The 20,413-nt window shown below is 51.2% G+C and overlaps 1 protein-coding gene across 3 annotated transcripts in view; it reads left to right on the top strand.

Annotated features, from left to right (window-relative positions):
- DYM (dymeclin) overlaps window positions 1-20,413 on the top strand; it is a 276,200-nt gene that overhangs the window by 60,964 nt on the left and 194,823 nt on the right. For all 3 annotated transcript variants that reach the window (XM_083155293.1, XM_083155295.1, XM_083155294.1), the window contains exons 7-8: window positions 134-259; window positions 3,083-3,225. In XM_083155293.1, coding sequence (XP_083011419.1) covers window positions 134-259; window positions 3,083-3,225 — 269 coding nt within the window. The remainder of the gene's footprint in view (window positions 1-133; window positions 260-3,082; window positions 3,226-20,413) is intronic.

Genomic DNA, 20,413 nt, shown 5'->3' on the forward strand with positions numbered 1-20,413 from the left:
TGTACAGAACAATACACTGGATACAATCCTTTCTTTCTAAGCTGTATTTGGTAAATTCTTTATCAATGTAACTATTGATCGTGTCTGAGTTGTGTCTGTAGATTAATTACTTTCTGTATGTTTTATCTTTCAGGGATATAACGTACAGCTTCCTGCTAGAGGCAGTGACCACCCTCATAGTGTTCCTGTCCTATCAGCTGTTCCGGAAGGAGATTATCCATGAAAGTGCCATACACCGATACCTGATGCATGGCCGCTGGTACGTCGCCTGCTCTGTATAGCGATTGGCTGCTGTGTGTTGTGTGTGGGACAGCCTGGGCAGGGAATGGTACTGTGCTCCTGCCCAACGCGCAGCCTGGATGGGGAATAGTACTGTGCTCCTATACCAGACAGCCTGGGCAGGGAATAGTACTGTGCTCCTGCGCTGCAGAGCCTGGACAGGGAATAGTACTGTGCTCCTGCGCCACACAGCCTGGGTGGGGAATGGTACTGTGCTCCTGCCCAACGCGCAGCCTGGATGGGGAATAGTACTGTGCTCCTGCGCCGGACAGCCTGGGTAGGGAATGGTACTGTGCTCCTGCCCAACGCGCAGCCTGGATGGGGAATAGTACTGTGCTCCTGCGCCACGCAGCCTGGACAGGGAATAGTACTGTGCTCCTGCGCCGGACAGCCTGGGCAGGGAATGGTACTGTGCTCCTGCCCAACGCGCAGCCTGGATGGGGAATAGTACTGTGCTCCTGCGCCACGCAGCCTGGATGGGAAATAGTACTGTGCTCCTGCGCCGGACAGCCTGGGTAGTGAATAGTACTGTGCTCCTGTACCAGACAGCCTGGGCAGGGAATAGTACTGTGCTCCTGCGCCACGCAGCCTGGGTAGTGAATGGTACTGTGCTCCTGCGCCGCACAGCCTGGATGGGGAATAGTACTGTGCTCCTGTACCAGACAGCCTAGGCAGGGAATAGTACTGTGCTCCTGCGCCACGCAGCCTGGGTAGTGAATGGTACTGTGCTCCTGCGCCGCACAGCCTGGACAGGGAATAGTACTGTGCTCCTGCGCCACGCAGCCTGGGTAGTTAATGGTACTGTGCTCCTGCACCGGACAGCCTGGGTAGGGAATGGTACTGTGCTCCTGCGCCGCACAGCCTGGATGGGGAATAGTACTGTGCTCCTGTACCAGACAGCCTAGGCAGGGAATAGTACTGTGCTCCTATGCCACGCATCCTGGGCAGGGAATAGTACTGTGCTCCTGCGCCGCACAGCATGGGCAGGGAATAGTACTGTGCTCCTGCACCACGCAGCCTGGGCAGGGAATAGTACTGTGCTCCTGCACCACGCAGCCTGGGCAGGGAATAATACTGTGCTCCTGCACCACGCAGCCTGGGCAGGGAATAGTACTGTGCTCCTGCGCCGGACAGCCTGGGCAGGGAATAGTACTGTGCTCCTGCGCCACACAGCCTGGGCAGGGAATGGTACTGTACTCCTGCGCCACGCAGCCTTGGCAGGGAATAGTACTGTGTTCCTGCGCCACGCAGCCTGGGCAGGGAATAGTACTGTGCTCCTACGCCACGCAGCCTGGGTAGTGAATGGTACTGTGCTCCTGCGCCAGACAGCCTGGGTAGGGAATAGTGCTGTGCTCCTATGCCACGCATCCTGGGCAGGGAATAGTACTGTGCTCCTGCGCCGCACAGCATGGGCAGGGAATAGTACTGTGCTCCTGCACCACGCAGCCTGGGCAGGGAATAGTACTGTGCTCCTGCACCACGCAGCCTGGGCAGGGAATAATACTGTGCTCCTGCACCACGCAGCCTGGGCAGGGAATAGTACTGTGCTCCTGCGCCGGACAGCCTGGGCAGGGAATAGTACTGTGCTCCTGCGCCGGACAGCCTGGGCAGGGAATAGTACTGTGCTCCTGCGCCACACAGCCTGGGCAGGGAATGGTACTGTACTCCTGCGCCACGCAGCCTTGGCAGGGAATAGTACTGTGTTCCTGCGCCACGCAGCCTGGGCAGGGAATAGTACTGTGCTCCTACGCCACGCAGCCTGGGCAGGGAATAGTACTGTGCTCCTGCGCCACGCAGCCTGGACAGGGAATAGTACTGTGCTCCTGCGCCACGCAGCCTTGGCAGGGAATAGTACTGTGTTCCTGCGCCACGCAGCCTGGGCAGGGAATAGTACTGTGCTCCTACGCCACGCAGCCTGGGCAGGGAATAGTACTGTGCTCCTGCGCCACTCAGCCTGGGCAGGGAATAGTACTGTGCTCCTGCGCCACTCAGCCTGGGCAGGGAATAGTACTATGCTCCTGCGCCGGACAGCCTGGGCAGGGAATGGTACTGTGCTGCTGCGCCACACAGTCTGGGCAGGGAATGGTACTGTGATGCTGCGCCACGCAGCCTGGGCATGGAATAGTACTGTGCTCTTGCGCCACGCAGCCTGGGCAGGGAATAGTACTGTGCTCCTGCGCCACGCAGCCTGGGCAGGGAATGGTACTGTGCTCCTGCACCACGCAGCCTGGACAGGGAATGGTACTGTGCTCCTGCGCCACGCAGCCTGGGCAGGGAATAGTATTGTGCTCCTGCGCCACGCAGCCTGGGCAGGGAATAGTACTGTGCTCCTGTGCCGCACAGCATGGAAAGGGAAAAGTACTGGTCTCCTGTGCCAGACAGCCTGGGTAGGGAATGGTACTGTGCTACAGATTCACACAGCCAGGGTAGAGAATAGTACTGTGCCTCCTGCATGAGACAGCCTGGGCAGGGGTGGTACTGTGCTGCTGCCTGGGTAGGGGCGGTACTGTGCTGCTGCCTGGGTAGGGGCGGTACTGTGCTGCTGCCTGGGTAGGGGCGGTACTGTGCTGCTGCCTGGGTAGGGGTGGTACTGTGCTGCAGCCTGGGTAGGGGTAGTACTGTGCTGCAGCCTGGGTAGGGTTGGTATTGTGCTGCCTTTATATATAAATATTGTGTGCTGTGTGCACAGTACTTACTACTGCAGCATATACTAATGTGTTATATGTCTGCTGGTCTGGTATGCCTCTGTAACTATGCTCTATCTATGGATTTGTCTCACCGTTCTGTATTTCCCTGCTTGCAGCCTTCCCTACACCAGCCGGTTGGTGAAAACGTTACTGTATAACTTCATCAGACAAGAGAAGAGCCCCCCGCCAGGATCTCACGTGTTCCAGCAGCAGGCAGACGGAGGGGGCCTTCTTTATGGCCTGGCCTCTGGAGTAGCAAGTGAGTTTTCTGGAGAGCTGACACTATAATTCTGTACCTGTTTGTCCTATAGCGGGTTACATTACATGGGGTGCACACAATGCGGCATATGACGGCGGGTATTCCTCGTTCAGTAGGAATACAGCAGAGTGACACGTTCCGAGTACTTGTTGTGTACATAGTCCTGCAGGACGGAGTAGGATGGCCATCAACTATCGATGTTCCCAAAACATTGATGGTCGGACCTAGCGCTCGATGTTTTGGGCATCGATAGGTCGAATAGTTTTATGCCATCGATGGACACCATCCAATGGTGATGGTTTTTTATTTCCCCCCCACTGGTTGGTATAACCTGCCGTGTGCACGTGCGCAGCGTCGGCATAGCTGGCTGGAAGCTGCCGCTCGGCTATGTGTATTCACAAAGCCACACGTCCAGGATGGTGTGTGGCCGCACATCCAGATTCGTCAGCCAAATCTAATTGTGCAGCCGTTGGTCCAATCTCTCTGGCTTGGTCCCCCTAATATTGATCACAGACCCGATTGCATTGTTTCGTGTAGCTTGCCAGCCATTTTGAAGCTACAAGCGCCAGGTTGCCCTCCGCACAGAGCGCCAAGGCTTGCCTACAGAAACAATGCATTGTGCAGACAGCAGGCACAGCTAGCGAGTCACTGAAGTCGCCCCATTGCAGTACTGCTGTAGTAAGCCGTGACGGGGAAAACGTTGTTCACGGAGATCTGGGTTACAGGATGGGCCATTAGGAAGCGTTCTAGGAAGAAATAATCATTGTTCTGTTACACTCGGAGAACTAGAAGATGCGGCACAAGGGAAGAATCTTCGTACAATCCCTTTTGTGCCGCAGAGACTTTCTAGAGCCCTGACTTAGTAAATATTAGGAGTACACAGACCGCTGGTGATAAATGACTGTAGAACCTTGTGATTTCCGTGTCCATCTCCTAATCACAAGGTCATCTATATATCCTGTTCCTGTGCTGCACTATAGGACTCTGTATATATTGGGATCCATACGTATCAAGCTTCAAAAAGTGATAACCAGCCAATCAGCCCCTACCTGTCATTTTTCCAACCCAGCCTGTAACGTGGCAGTTAGGAGCTGATTGGCTCGTACTTTATCACTCTCCATTTTATCGCTTTTCGAAGATTGATACATCTGGCCCTAAGATGTACATACTACTCCCCATATTTACATACTACACACAGTGCCATTGTACTACTCCCCATATTTACATACTAGACACAGTGCCATTGTTCTGCTCCCCATATGTACATACTACACACAGTGCCATTGTACTGCTCCCTATATGTACATACTACACACAGTGCCATTGTACTGCACCCCATATGTACATACTACACACAGTGCCATTGTACTGCTCCCTATATGTACATACTACACACAGTGCCATTGTACTGCTCCCCATATGTACATACTACACACAGTGCCATTGTACTGCTCCCCATATGTACATACTAGACACAGTGCCATTGTACTGCTCCCTATATGTACATACTACACACAGTGCCATTGTACTGCTCCCTATATGTACATACTGCACACAGTGCCATTGTACTGCACCCCATATGTACATACTACACACAGTGCCATTGTACTGCTCCCCATATGTACATACTACACACAGTGCCATTGTACTGCTCCCCATATGTACATACTGCACACCGTGCCATTGTACTGCTCCCCATATGTACATACTACACACAGTGCCATTGTACTGCTCCCCATATGTACATACTGCTCACAGTGCCATTGTACTGCACCCCATATGTACATACTGCTCACAGTGCCATTGTACTGCTCCCCATATGTACATACTACACACAGTGCCATTGTACTGCTCCCCATATGTACATACTACACACAGTGCCATTGTACTGCTCCCCATATGTACATACTACACACAGTGCCATTGTACTGCTCCCCATATGTACATACTACACACAGTGCCATTGTACTGCTCCCCATATGTACATACTACACACAGTGCCATTGTACTGCTCCCCATATGTACATACTACACACAGTGCCATTGTACTGCTCCCCATATGCACATACTACACACCGTGCCATTGTACTGCTCCCCATATGTACATACTACACACAGTGCCATTGTACTGCACCCCATATGTACATACTGCTCACAGTGCCATTGTACTGCACCCCATATGTACATACTGCTCACAGTGCCATTGTACTGCTCCCCATATGTACATACTACACACAGTGCCATTGTACTGCACCCCATATGTACATACTGCTCACAGTGCCATTGTACTGCTCCCCATATGTACATACTACATACAGTGCCATTGTTCTGCTCCCCATATGTACATACTACACACAGTGCCATTGTACTGCACCCCATATGTACATACTGCTCACAGTGCCATTGTACTGCACCCCATATGTACATACTACACACAGTGCCATTGTACTGCTCCCTATATGTACATACTACACACAGTGCCATTGTACTGCTCCCCATATGTACATACTACACACAGTGCCATTGTACTGCTCCCTATATGTACATACTACACACAGTGCCATTGTACTGCTCCCCATATGTACATACTACACACAGTGCCATTGTACTGCACCCCATATGTACATACTGCTCACAGTGCCATTGTACTGCTCCCCATATGTACATACTACACACAGTGCCATTGTACTGCTCCCCATATGTACATACTACACACAGTGCCATTGTACTGCTCCCCATATGTACATACTACACACAGTGCCATTGTACTGCTCCCCATATGTACATACTACACACAGTGCCATTGTACTGCTCTCCATATGTACATACTACACACTGTGTCATTGTACTGCTCCCCATATGTACATACTACACACAGTGTATATGGTGTCAAGGAAGATTAGGGGGAGGAGCTGAGTGTAACAGGGGCCTGACATACTATATAAGGAGGGGCAGAGCTCATTTGGGAGCTCGCTCATTGAGAGGAAAGCGAAGCTTGATTACTTAAGTGAGTTGGAAACTGAAGCAGGTGAGTTAGAAAACTGAAAAAGGTGAGTTTGAACACAGTCTAAATTTTCATATTCTGTTTTATTGTAATAGATTCATCCTTTTTCTATCCTATTGTAACCTGTTGCTCAATTTTGACATTTAATTCATTGTATCTATATTTTTCCAACATTGTATGTCATTTTTACTCATTCACTATTATTTTCTCTTATCTTTGCCACACATTTATTGCACTCTGTTTCCCTCTTCACGCCTGCTCACATTTGCCTCACTTCTGACCTTCTCTGTTCCCTTCATCCTCTCACTTGTTGTTGTTTCATACTTAATTGGATTACTCAATCAACCTGATTTTACCCACTGGTCTCCTCTCTGACAGTAGTTCCTTGCCTGTTACCTTCTCTCTCACTCTGTTTTCTACCAAATCTACTACAGACGCTGTCTGTCCTCCCAAATCCCTCTGTCTGCTTTCACTAACCTACCCTCTCACCTTCGGTTCCTCATGGCTGTTAATCTCTCAACTTCACTTTCTCCAACTGCTCCTCCCCCCTTCCATCCCATACCTATCCTGACCACTCGCCCCCGCACCCCCACCCTCCCAATGACCCCCCCTCGCTTCTGCAATCCCAAAAACCTTATCCACATAAATACACAACCCACCCCCCCTCTTTCCTGTGCACTATGGAACGCCAGGTCCATCTGCAACAAACTCCCTGCCATCCATGACCTATTCATCTCTAGAGCATTCCACCTCCTTGCTATCACCGAGACCTGGCTCTCCACCTCTGATTCTGTCTCTCCAGCTGCTCTCTCCCACGGTGGCCTCTCTTTCTCTCACACTCCCAGGCCTGACGGTCGCCAAGGTGGCGGTGTGGGTTTTCTCCTCTCAGCCTCATGCACCCACAGTGTCATTCACCCTGAACCCTCTCTCCTTTTCTCCTCCTTTGAGTCTCACTCTATCCGTCTATACTACCCCTACCACCTCCGTGTCGCTGCAATCTACCGCCCCCCTGGCCCTATCTCCCAATTTCTTGACAACTTCGCCGCCTGGCTTCCACACTTCCTCTCCTCTGACCTGCCATCTGTCATTCTTGGTGACTTTAACATCCCCTTGGATAACCCCGCTGATCCTGGCACCTCCAAACTCCTCTCTCTCTGCTCCTCTCTTGGCCTATCTCAGTGGACTACCTCTCCCACCCACATCCAAGGACACTCCCTCGATCTCGTCTTCTCTCGCTCTTGTTCCCTTACTGACTACACTATCTCAGCTTTTCCTCTTTCTGACCATCACCTCATCTCCTTCTCCCTCACTGCTTCCCCCTCTCCCACCCCCCCTCCCAAGCGCATTGTCTCACGGCATAACGTCAACACACTTGATCTTGCTGCCTTCTCAAACACGCTGTGTCCTCTTCTCGCCCCAATCGCCCTCATGTCCTGCCCGAACCTCGCTGCCTCCCTCTATAATGACACCATATCTTCGGCATTGGACTCTGCCTGCCCTCCCTCCTCTATCCCCCTTCGATGCTCCAACCCCCAACCGTGGCACTCACCTATCACCCGATTCCTTAAAAAGTGCTCTCGCACTGCTGAGCGCTTCTGGAAGAAATCACGCTCCCTTGCGGATTATCTCCATTTCAAATTCATTCTTTCCTCCTTCAGCTCTGCCCTTGCTCTGGCCAAGGAATCCTACTTTAAGTCCCTCATCCTTTCCCAATTATCCAATCCCCGCAGGCTCTTCGCCACCTTCAACTCCTTGCTCTCCCCCCCTCCTCCAGCTCTTCCGTCCTCCATCGTAGCCGCTGATTTTGCTACCTACTTTTCAACCAAAATCTCCTCTCTCAGGACTGCCATCACTGCTGCCATGACCTCACCCTCTCCCTCCTCCCCTCCTACATCTCCACTCCCCTCCTTCCAACCCCTGTCCTCATTTTACCCCACCACTGCTGCTGAAGTCCACTCTATCCTTCAATCCGCTTCTCCCTCCACCTGCCCGCTTGATCCTATCCCCTCCAATATTATCCGTCGTCTCAGTCCATCAGTCTGCTCTCACCTGGCTCACCTCTTTAATCTTTCCCTATCCTCTGGGATCTTCCCTTCCTCCTTCAAACACGCTCTTGTCTCCCCAATTCTCAAAAAAACAAATCTGGACCCCAACTCTCCATCCAACTACAGGCCCATCTCCCTCCTCCCTTTTGCCTCCAAACTCCTAGAACGTCTGACCTATAATCGTCTCCTAAGCCACCTTACTGCTAACTCCATTCTAGACCCCCCTCCAATCCGGGTTCCGCCCTTTACATTCCACTGAAACTGCCCTGACCAAAGTCACTAACGATCTACTATCGGCTAAATCCAAAGGCCTCTTCTCTATCCTCATCCAGCTTGATCTGTCGGCTGCCTTTGACACTGTTGACCACCCTCTCCTGCTCAACACCCTCCGCTCCTTTGGCATCACTGGCACGGTCTTCTCCTGGTTCACCTCATACCTCTCCGATCGCTCCTTCTCCGTCTCCACTCCGAGCTCCTCCTCTCCTACTACCCCCCAGCCAGTCGGTGTTCCCCAAGGGTCAGTCCTTGGCCCTCTCCTCTTCTCCCTCTACACCACCTCTCTGGGCACCCTCATCAGCTCCTATGGTTTTCATTACCACCTTTATGCTGATGATACCCTAATCTATCTCTCCTCCCCCGACTTATCCCCATCACTTCTGTCCAAGGTCTCCGAATGCCTCACGGCCATCTCAGCCTGGATGACCCAACGCTTCCTGAAACTAAACATGGCTAAAACTGAACTTCTAATCTTCCATCCCCCGAACATCCCCTCTTCTCCCACTATCTCCATCAGCATTGGTGAAACCGAGATCACGTCCACCGACCAAACGCGCTGCCTCGGTGTCATCATTGACTCCTCCCTCTCTTTCACCCCCCACATTCGTGCTCTCTCACAGTCTTGCCGCTTTCACCTACGCAACATCTCACGCATCAGACCATTCCTCTCCACTGACGCGACCAAAATTCTCATTCACTCTCTTGTCATCTCCCGCCTTGACTACTGCAACATCCTTCTCTCTGGGCTACCTCTCACCCGCCTCGCACCTCTCCAATCCATTCTTAACGCTGCTGCTAGGCTCATCTTCCTCTCCCGCCGCTCTACCTCCGCCTCCCCCCTCTGTTTATCTCTTCACTGGCTCCCCATTCCTTTCCGAGTTCTCTTTAAACTCCTCACCACCACCTACAAGGCTCTCTCCTCCTCCACAGCTCCCTACCTCTCTTCACTGATCTCTATCCACACTCCCTCCCATCCTCTTCGCTCCATCGCTGACCGCCGACTGACCTCTCACCTAATCACCTCCTCCCACTCCCGTGTCCAAGATTTCTCTCGCGCTGCCCCCCTGCACTGGAACAACCTCCCGCCACCCATCAGACTATCTGATTCCCTTACCTCCTTCAAGCGCTCCCTCAAAACCCACTTTTTTCGACTAGCCTATCCCTCCTCCTAACCTCTTTTGATCCTCCTATCCTGCCTCCGTTCCCCTCCGTTCCTACTTATCCTATTGTATTTCGTTCGTCCACCCACCTATTTTTAGTATGTTAACTCTTATGAGCAGGGCCCTCCTTCCTCACGTACTCACCCTACCTCATTACCTCACCTGTGCTCCTGTCCTGTTCTTCCCTTCCTCTACTTCATCTTCGGTCTCCTTGACAATTTTGACACCTACTTCTGAACTGATGCTGATTTTAGTTCTACCAGCTATACCCCTATTTATACTGTATCTTTCTACACACCCTGTACGTTACCTTGTAATTTGTTTTTTTTGTTTGCTATGTACGGCGCTGCGGACACATTGGGCGGTATTCAATGAGCTGAATCGTTGGTCACAGCGATTCAGTTTTTTCATTCGCCAGCCAATCGCCGTTTTTTTGCTGCCAATCGCCATGCATGGGGATTCGTGGGGAGTCGCCGAGTCACCCTATTCAACGTGGCTGAGAATCGCCGGCCCTAACGGCGATTCTCAGCCAACCCTGCGTTTCCCTAAACAGCTTCATTAATGTCGTCAGTGTTTAAAAAATTGCAGTGAAATGCAAGAAAAATGCAAATTACCCTGAATAAACGCTTCCAATACAGCAGACGGCAAAATCTGGGTAATCTGCACAAAGGCCAAACGAAGGAGTGAGGTGGGGAGGAGAATCATGAGTAAGTGAGGTGCACCATGGGTAAGAACAGTGCTTTGTGGGAGAAAAAAAAAATACCTCAAAAAATTAAATATATATTTGTATAGCACTTCTACGACCATCACATCACACAAGGGCAGCAAATAATAATACATTACACTTGCACAGTTAAATAGAACACTTAAAACCAATTATTTGACATGTTCCTATAAAAGTTCACCAGAAAAAGATGACGAGGGACACTCGGTGAGGAACGGCGATATGTAACAAGAAAAAGGAATCGCCACCTTCTCATTGAATACACTTTTGGCGATTCCCCTCGACTACCGTCGATTCCCCATGCAAAATCCTATAGACTAAAAACAGCGATTTGTAGAGAATAACATTTGGCGATTGGTGCTTCATTCACCGGTCCTCATCGGCGATTATAGGTCATTGAATAGGGTGATTCGCATTAGGAGCTCCAAAAATCACCGTCAGACACGAAAAAAACACAGAATCGCCATAAAACTTGGCGATTCTGGCTCATTGAATACCGCCCTTTGTGGCGCCTTATAAATAAACATACTACTACAGTGCCATTGTACTGCTCCCTATATGTACATACTACACACAGTGCCATTGTACTGCTCCCCATATGTACATACTACACACAGTGCCATTGTACTGCTCCCTATATGTACATGCTACACACACTGCCATTGTACTGCACCCTATATGTACATACTGCACACAGTGCCATTGTACTGCTCCCTATATGTACATACTACACACAGTGCCATTGTACTGCACCCCATATGTACATACTGCTCACAGTGCCATTGTACTGCTCCCCATATGTTCATACTACACACAGTGCCATTGTACTGCTCCCCATATGTACATACTACACACAGTGCCATTGTACTGCTCCCTATATGTACATACTACACACAGTGCCATTGTACTGCTCCCCATATGTACATACTACACACAGTGCCATTGTACTGCTCCCCATATGTACATACTACACACAGTGCCATTGTACTGCACCCCATATGTACATACTACACACAGTGCCATTGTACTGCTCCCTATATGTACATACTACACACTGTGTCATTGTACTGCTCCCCATATGTACATACTACACACAGTGCCATTGTACTGCTCCCTATATGTACATACTATACACAGTGTCATTGTACTGCTCCTGATATGTACATACTACACACAGTGCCATTGTACTGCTCCCCATATGTACATACTACACACAGTGCCATTGTACTGCTCCCCATATGTACATACTACACACAGTGCCATTGTACTGCTCCCCATATGTACATACTACACACAGTGCCATTGTACTGCTCCCCATATGTACATACTACACACAGTGCCATTGTACTGCTCCCCATATGATGTACATACTACACACAGTGCCATTGTACTGCTCCCTATATGTACATACTACACACAGTGCCATTGTACTGCTCCCCATATGTACATACTACACACAGTGCCATTGTACTGCTCCCCATATGTACATACTACACACAGTGTCATTGTACTGCTCCCCATATGTACATACTACACACAGTGCCATTGTACTGCTCCCTATATGTACATACTACACACAGTGTCATTGTACTGCTCCCCATATGTACATACTACACACAGTGCCATTGTACTGCACCCTATATGTACATACTACACACAGTGCCATTGTACTGCACCCTATAGGATGTACATACTACACACACTGAACAACAAGATACTTTACCACAAAATAATAGTGCCCCTTTGACTGCAGCTCTAATGTGTATCTCTGGGTCTACCACAATGAAACACACAAAAGCGCTGTCCTAATTCAGTAGAACCCTTTAAGGCTTCTTTCCATTCCATGGGAAGGCTTACTCCACTTGAGTGCTCAGTAATTCATCGGGCACTCTATATCACCACACTGACCTGGTGATCATGCCCTATATCAGGGGTGGGGAACCTCCGGCCCGCGGGCCGGATACGGCCCCCGCACCCAGTTTGTCCGGCCCGCCCGCCTGCCTATATTACAGCCGCCCGCCCGCCAATACTACAGAAGTATCATCCGCCCGCCGGCTGCCTACATTTCATACCAGCCGCCGGGGATGGCTGCTGCTGCTGCCGCCGAGGAGATGTGCAGAAGACGCGCCCGCCAATCACTGCCGGCGCATCCCCTCCACAGCCACTGTGATTGGAGGGCGCGTCTTCGACACATCTCCCCGGCGGCAGCAGCAGCAGCAGCCATCCCCGGCGCCTGGTATGTAATATAGGAGGGCGGGCGGCTGTTAATATAGGCGGGCGGGCGGCTGATACAGCGGGCGGGCGGCTGGTATGAAATGTAGGCAGCCGGCGGGCGGATGATACTTCTGTAGTATTGGCGGGCGGGCGGCTGTAATATAGGGCGATAATCACCCTCCCTTCCCAGGCAGTGACTGACACATCCAGGGGTTGTCATTTACCCCTGGATTCACCCCCAAACAGGTTAATGTGATTATGTCTGATTCTCATAATCAGACATAATCACATTAACCTGTTTGGGAGTGACAGCCCCCCTTCCTCCACACTGTCACTTTTTATGTCGCTGCCCGTGTGTATAATGCCCACATGTATATGCCGCTGCCCTTGTGTATTATGCCCACATGTATATGCCGGTGCCCTGTGTATAATGCCCACATGTATATGCCGCTGCCAGTGTGTATAATGCCCACATGTATATGCCGCTGCCAGTGTGTATAATGCCCACATGTATATGCCGGTGCCCTGTGTATAATGCCCACATGTATATTCCGCTGCCAGTGTGTATAATGCCCACATGTATATGCCGCTGCCCTTGTGTATTATGCCCACATGTATATGCCGGTGCCCTGTGTATAATGCCCACATGTATATGCCGCTGCCCTTGTGTATTATGCCCACATGTATATGCCGGTGCCCTGTGTATAATGCCCACATGTATATGCCGCTGCCAGTGTGTATAATGCCCACATGTATATGCCGCTGCCCGTGTGTATAATGCCCACATGTATATGCCGCTGCCCTTGTGTATTATGCCCACATGTATATGCCGGTGCCCTGTGTATAATGCCTATATGTATATGCCGCTGCCAGTGTGTATAATGCCCACATGTATATGCCGCTGCCAGTGTGTATAATGCCCACATGTATATGCCGGTGCCCTGTGTATAATGCCCACATGTATATTCCGCTGCCAGTGTGTATAATGCCCACATGTATATGCCGCTGCCCTTGTGTATTATGCCCACATGTATATGCCGCTGCCCTTGTGTATTATGCCCACATGTATATGCCGGTGCCCTGTGTATAATGCCCACATGTATATGCCGCTGCCAGTGTGTATAATGCCCACATGTATATGCCGCTGCCAGTGTGTATAATGCCCACATGTATATGCCGCTGCCCTGTGTATAATGCCCACATGTATATGCTGCTGCCCTGTGTATAATGCCCACATGTATATGCCGCTGCCCTGTGTATAATGCCCACGCGTATATGCCGATAATTGATAATTTTGATATGGCCCCCGAAGGGTTTTAAAATTTTCCAAATGGCCCTCGGTAGAAAAAAGGTTCCCCACCCCTGCCCTATATGCACATAAGGGTTTCTGTTAAACAGGTGTCAGCCTACCTCCTACCTTTAGGGCCTTCCTGGGGGTATGACAACAACTTTTTCCTGAATGCCCAAGCACCTTACTGTATACTGACCCTCTACTCAAGGCCCCATGTGCATATAAAGGTTTCTTTGATACCGTAGGCAGTGACATAGTGAGAAGATCAGAGGAGGACAGGTTGGTCACAGAGGGAGGATTAGAGGAGGACACACAGTGACATAGAGAGAGATGGGGAGAGGAGGACAGGTGGTGACCTGGAGTGAGGGGGAGAGGAGGACAGACAGTAGTTGCTTCTCTGTTTTAAGGTTTATGGCAAGAAAATAAAATGTTAAGAGATGGCAATGTAAGGTACGCGTCTGTGTGTTTGTGCACGCGCGTGCCTCGGACACAATTAATTGTATTCTCCTGAAGTACCAGTAATTGAATCATACATCCTTTAGTGACTTTTCATGGGTTTCTATGGGAACAAAACACTCTCCTCTTTTGGAATATGCTCAGTATTTAGACTAGCGATTGTCGGAAGTGGAAACTCACAAAAAATAAAAATAGCTTATAAAAAATAAACATGTGCAGGACTGGTATTCGCGCTGCAGTGAGAGCACAGTGTGGACATAGTCCTCTAGGGGGCAGTATTAGAGCACTGTAAATCTCTTCTTACATAGTGGATATGATTGTCAGTACATGGCCGTACACATCTCTCCAGTCTCTTCTATATTTATTCATAGAAAGTAATTCATTTGATAAGGAGTTTATCCAGGAATTTTCCTGGTTTGTAAAGACCTTTTGTGGGGATTATTTTATACATTTGTTGTCAGGCGGTGAAGGAGAAAGTAGTGTTTCCAGCCTTCCTGATTTGTCTCCAATTTCCTAGTTTATATTGAGTGGTGTACAGATGTCCCCTCTCTCATCATTGCTGCAGTCACGTTATGCAGCCATTCTAGCTAGGAGCATGGGAACGATGCCTGGGGGGCTCCCCACCAATAGGACGCACCTGCAGATCTTGCTGATCCAACTGATATGCAGCATGCCTATATTCTGTGTACCTCCATTGGTACTTGTTTAGTTTCACGGCGCCCGATCAATCGGATGCAATATCGACCGATTTATCAATGCGATCCTATGCGATTTTTTACCTGTTCATAACCCCACTATCCACTACGCACGGAGTTGACTTTATATAGTGTGGCGAGCGCAGCGAGCCACCAAGCCCGAAGCATGGCGAGCGGAAGCGGATTACTGCGCTCGCCACACTATATAGTCAACTCCATGCATAGTGGATAGTGGGGTTATCAACAGGTAAAAAATCGCATTGATATATCGCATACACTTTGTGCGGCTGGGGATCCTGGGGCTTCCTGCTGCCTTCATTGCCCTCCTCACGTTGTCACTGCCCCGTCACATGCAGCCCTGTCCTCACTGATACATCACTAATCTCCTGATAAACTCTGTGCTGCTGGGGACCCTACACTATATAACTCTTAGTCTTTGGCTTCCTGCTGCCCCCATTCCCCTCCTCACATCATGTCACTGACCCTGTCACATGCAGCCCTGTCCTCACTGACACTCATCTCCTGATATGCTCTGTGCTGCTGGGGACCCTGCTCCTCCCACTATATAATGCTCAGTCTGTGGCTTCCTGCTGCCTCCATTCCCCTCCTCAAATCATGTCACTGCCCCTGTCACATGCAGCCCTGTCCTCACTGACACATCACTCATCTCCTGATATACTCTGTGCTGCTGGGGACCCTGCTCCTCCCACTATATACCTCTCAGTCTGTGGCTTCCTGCTGCCTCCATTCCCCTCCTCACATCATGTCACTGCCCCTGTCACATGCAGCCCTGTACTCACTGACACATCACTCATCTCTTGATATACTCTGTGCTGCTGGGGACCCTGCTCCTCCCACTATATAACTCTCAGTCTTTGGCTTCCTGCAGCCTCCATTCCCCTCCTCACATCATGTCACTGCCCCTGTCACATGCAGCACTGTCCTCACTGACACATCACTCATCTCCTGATATACTCTGTACTGCTGGGGACCCTGCTCCTCCCACTATATAACTCTCAGCCTGTGGCTTCCTGCTGCCCCCATTCCCCTCCTCACATCATGTCACTGCCTCTGTCACATGCAGCCCTGTCCTCACTGACACATCACTCATCTCCTGATATACCCTATGCTGCTGGGGGCCCTGCTCCTCCCACTATATAACTCTAGTCTGTGGCTTCCTGCTGCCCCCATTCCCCTCCTCACATCATGTCACTGCCCCTGTCACATGCAGCCCTGTCCTCACTGACACATCCCTCATCTCCTGATATACTCTGTGCTGCTGGGGACACTGCTCCTCCCACTATATACCTATCAGTCTGTGGCTTCCTGCTGCCTCCATTCCCCTCCTCACATCATGTCACTGCCCCTGTCACATGCAGCCCTGTCCTCACTGACACATCACTCATCTCCTGATATACTCTGTGCTGCTGGGGACCCTGCTCCTCCCACTATATACCTCTCAGTCTGGGGCTTCCTGCTGCCTCCATTCCCCTCCTCACATCATGTCACTGCCCCTGTCACATGCAGCACTGTCCTCACTGACACATCACTCATCTCCTGATATACTCTGTACTGCTGGGGACCCTGCTCCTCCCACTATATAACTCTCAGCCTGTGGCTTCCTGCTGCCCCCATTCCCCTCCTCACATCATGTCACTGCCCCTGTCACATGCAGCACTGTCCTCACTGACACATCACTCATCTCCTGATATACTCTTTACTGCTGGGGACCCTGCTCCTCCCACTATATAACTCTCAGCCTGTGGCTTCCTGCTGCCTCTATTCCCCTCCTCACATCATGTCACTGCCCCTGTCACATGCAGCCCTGTCCTCACCGGCACATCATTCATCTCCTGATATACTCTGTGCTGCTGGGGACCCTGCCCCTCCCACTATATAACTCTCAGTCTGTGGCCTTCCTGCTGCCCCCATTCCCCTCCTCACATCATGTCACTGCCCCTGTCACATACAGCCCTGTCCTCACTGACACTCATCTCCTGATATACTCTGTGCTGCTGGGGACCCTGCTCCTCCCACTATATAACTCTCAGTCTGTGGCTTCCTGCTGCCTCTATTCCCCTCCTCACATCATGTCACTGCCCCTGTCACATGCAGCACTGTCCTCACTGATACATCCCTCATCTCCTGATATACTCTGTGCTGCTGGGGACCCTGCTCCTCCCACTATATAACTCTCAGTCTGTGGCTTCCTGCTGCCCCCATTCCCCTCCTCACATCATGTCACTGTCCCTGTCACATGCAGCCCTGTCCTCACTGACACATCCCTCATCTCCTGATATACTCTGTGCTGCTGGGGACCCTGCTCCTCCCACTATATAACTCTCAGATTCTGGCTTCCTGCTGCCTCCATTCCCCTCCTCACATCATGTCACTGCCCCTGTCACATGCAGCCCTGTCATCACTGACACATCACCAATCTCCTGATATACTCTGTGCTGCTGGGGACCCTGCTCCTCCCACTATATAACTCTCAGTCTGTGGCTTCCTGCTGCCTCCATTCCCCTCCTCACATCATGTCACTGCCCCTGTCACATGCAGCCCTGTCCTCACTGACACATCCCTCATCTCCTGATATACTCTGTGCTGCTGGGGACCCTGCTCCTCCCACTATATACCTATCAGTCTGTGGCTTCCTGCTGCCTCCATTCCCCTCCTCGCATCATGTCACTGCCCCTGTCACATGCAGCCCTCTCCTCCCTGACACATCACTCATCTCCTGATATACTCTGTGCTGCCGGGACCCTGCTCCTCCCACTATATAACTCTCAGCCTGTGGCTTCCTGCTGCCCCCATTCCCCTCCTCACATCATGTCACTGCCCCTGTCACATGCAGCCCTGTCCTCACTGACACATCACTCATCTCCTGATACACTCTGTGCTGCTGGGGACCCTGCTCCTCCCACTATATAACTCTCAGTCTGTGACTTCCTGCTGCCTCCATTCCCCTCCTCACATCATGTCACTGCCCCTGTCACATGCAGCCCTGTCCTCACTGACACATCACTCATCTCCTGATATACTCTGTGCTGCTGGGGACCCTGCTCCTCCCACTATATACCTATCAGTCTGTGGCTTCCTGCTGCCTCCATTCCCCTCCTCACATCATGTCACTGCCCCTGTCACATGCAGCCCTGTCCTCACTGACACATCACTCATCTCCTGATATACTCTGTACTGCTGGGGACCCTGCTCCTCCCACTATATAACTCTCAGCCTGTGGCTTCCTGCTGCCCCCATTCCCCTCCTCACATCATGTCACTGCCCCTGTCACATGCAGCACTGTCCTCACTGACACATCACTCATCTCCTGATATACTCTTTACTGCTGGGGACCCTGCTCCTCCCACTATATAACTCTCAGCCTGTGGCTTCCTGCTGCCTCTATTCCCCTCCTCACATCATGTCACTGCCCCTGTCACATGCAGCCCTGTCCTCACCGGCACATCATTCATCTCCTGATATACTCTGTGCTGCTGGGGACCCTGCCCCTCCCACTATATAACTCTCAGTCTGTGGCCTTCCTGCTGCCCCCATTCCCCTCCTCACATCATGTCACTGCCCCTGTCACATACAGCCCTGTCCTCACTGACACTCATCTCCTGATATACTCTGTGCTGCTGGGGACCCTGCTCCTCCCACTATATAACTCTCAGTCTGTGGCTTCCTGCTGCCTCTATTCCCCTCCTCACATCATGTCACTGCCCCTGTCACATGCAGCACTGTCCTCACTGATACATCCCTCATCTCCTGATATACTCTGTGCTGCTGGGGACCCTGCTCCTCCCACTATATAACTCTCAGTCTGTGGCTTCCTGCTGCCCCCATTCCCCTCCTCACATCATGTCACTGTCCCTGTCACATGCAGCCCTGTCCTCACTGACACATCCCTCATCTCCTGATATACTCTGTGCTGCTGGGGACCCTGCTCCTCCCACTATATAACTCTCAGATTCTGGCTTCCTGCTGCCTCCATTCCCCTCCTCACATCATGTCACTGCCCCTGTCACATGCAGCCCTGTCATCACTGACACATCACCAATCTCCTGATATACTCTGTGCTGCTGGGGACCCTGCTCCTCCCACTATATAACTCTCAGTCTGTGGCTTCCTGCTGCCTCCATTCCCCTCCTCACATCATGTCACTGCCCCTGTCACATGCAGCCCTGTCCTCACTGACACATCCCTCATCTCCTGATATACTCTGTGCTGCTGGGGACCCTGCTCCTCCCACTATATACCTATCAGTCTGTGGCTTCCTGCTGCCTCCATTCCCCTCCTCGCATCATGTCACTGCCCCTGTCACATGCAGCCCTCTCCTCCCTGACACATCACTCATCTCCTGATATACTCTGTGCTGCCGGGACCCTGCTCCTCCCACTATATAACTCTCAGCCTGTGGCTTCCTGCTGCCCCCATTCCCCTCCTCACATCATGTCACTGCCCCTGTCACATGCAGCCCTGTCCTCACTGACACATCACTCATCTCCTGATACACTCTGTGCTGCTGGGGACCCTGCTCCTCCCACTATATAACTCTCAGTCTGTGACTTCCTGCTGCCTCCATTCCCCTCCTCACATCATGTCACTGCCCCTGTCACATGCAGCCCTGTCCTCACTGACACATCACCAATCTCCTGATATACTCTGTGCTGCTGGGGACCCTGCTCCTCCCACTATATACCTATCAGTCTGTGGCTTCCTGCTGCCTCCATTCCCCTCCTCACATCATGTCACTGCCCCTGTCACATGCAGCCCTGTCCTCACTGACACATCCCTCATCTCCTGATATACTGTGCTGCTGGGGACACTGCTCCTCCCACTATATAACTCTCAGTCTGTGGCTTCCTGCTGCCTCCATTCCCCTCCTCACATCATGTCACTGCCCCTGTCACATGCAGCCCTGTCCGCACTGACACATCACTCATCTCCTGATATACTCTTTACTGCTGGGGACCCTGCTCCTCCCACTATATAACTCTCAGCCTGTGGCTTCCTGCTGCCTCCATTCCCCTCCTCACATCATGTCACTGTCCCTGTCACTTGCATCACTGTCCTCACTGACACATCACTCATCCGTGCTGTACTGTATGTAATGGGCCCCACACACAGCACAATTTTCAGGCATTTTCTGAACGATTTTACTAAATCACTCAGAAAATGCCTGAAAATGCATGTAAATCGCTGTGTATATAGCCCACACAGCGATTTGCATGCGCGCCCCCGCCGTTCTGAATCTGCACAAGATTCAGAACGGACCTGCCCGTCAATCAAGAGCAGTCGCTCAGAAGCTCCTGCTCACTAT

The sequence above is a fragment of the Crinia signifera genome, chromosome 1 (genome assembly GCF_055691185.1).
Source record: "Crinia signifera chromosome 1, ASM5569118v1, whole genome shotgun sequence".
NCBI lineage: Eukaryota > Metazoa > Chordata > Amphibia > Anura > Myobatrachidae > Crinia > Crinia signifera.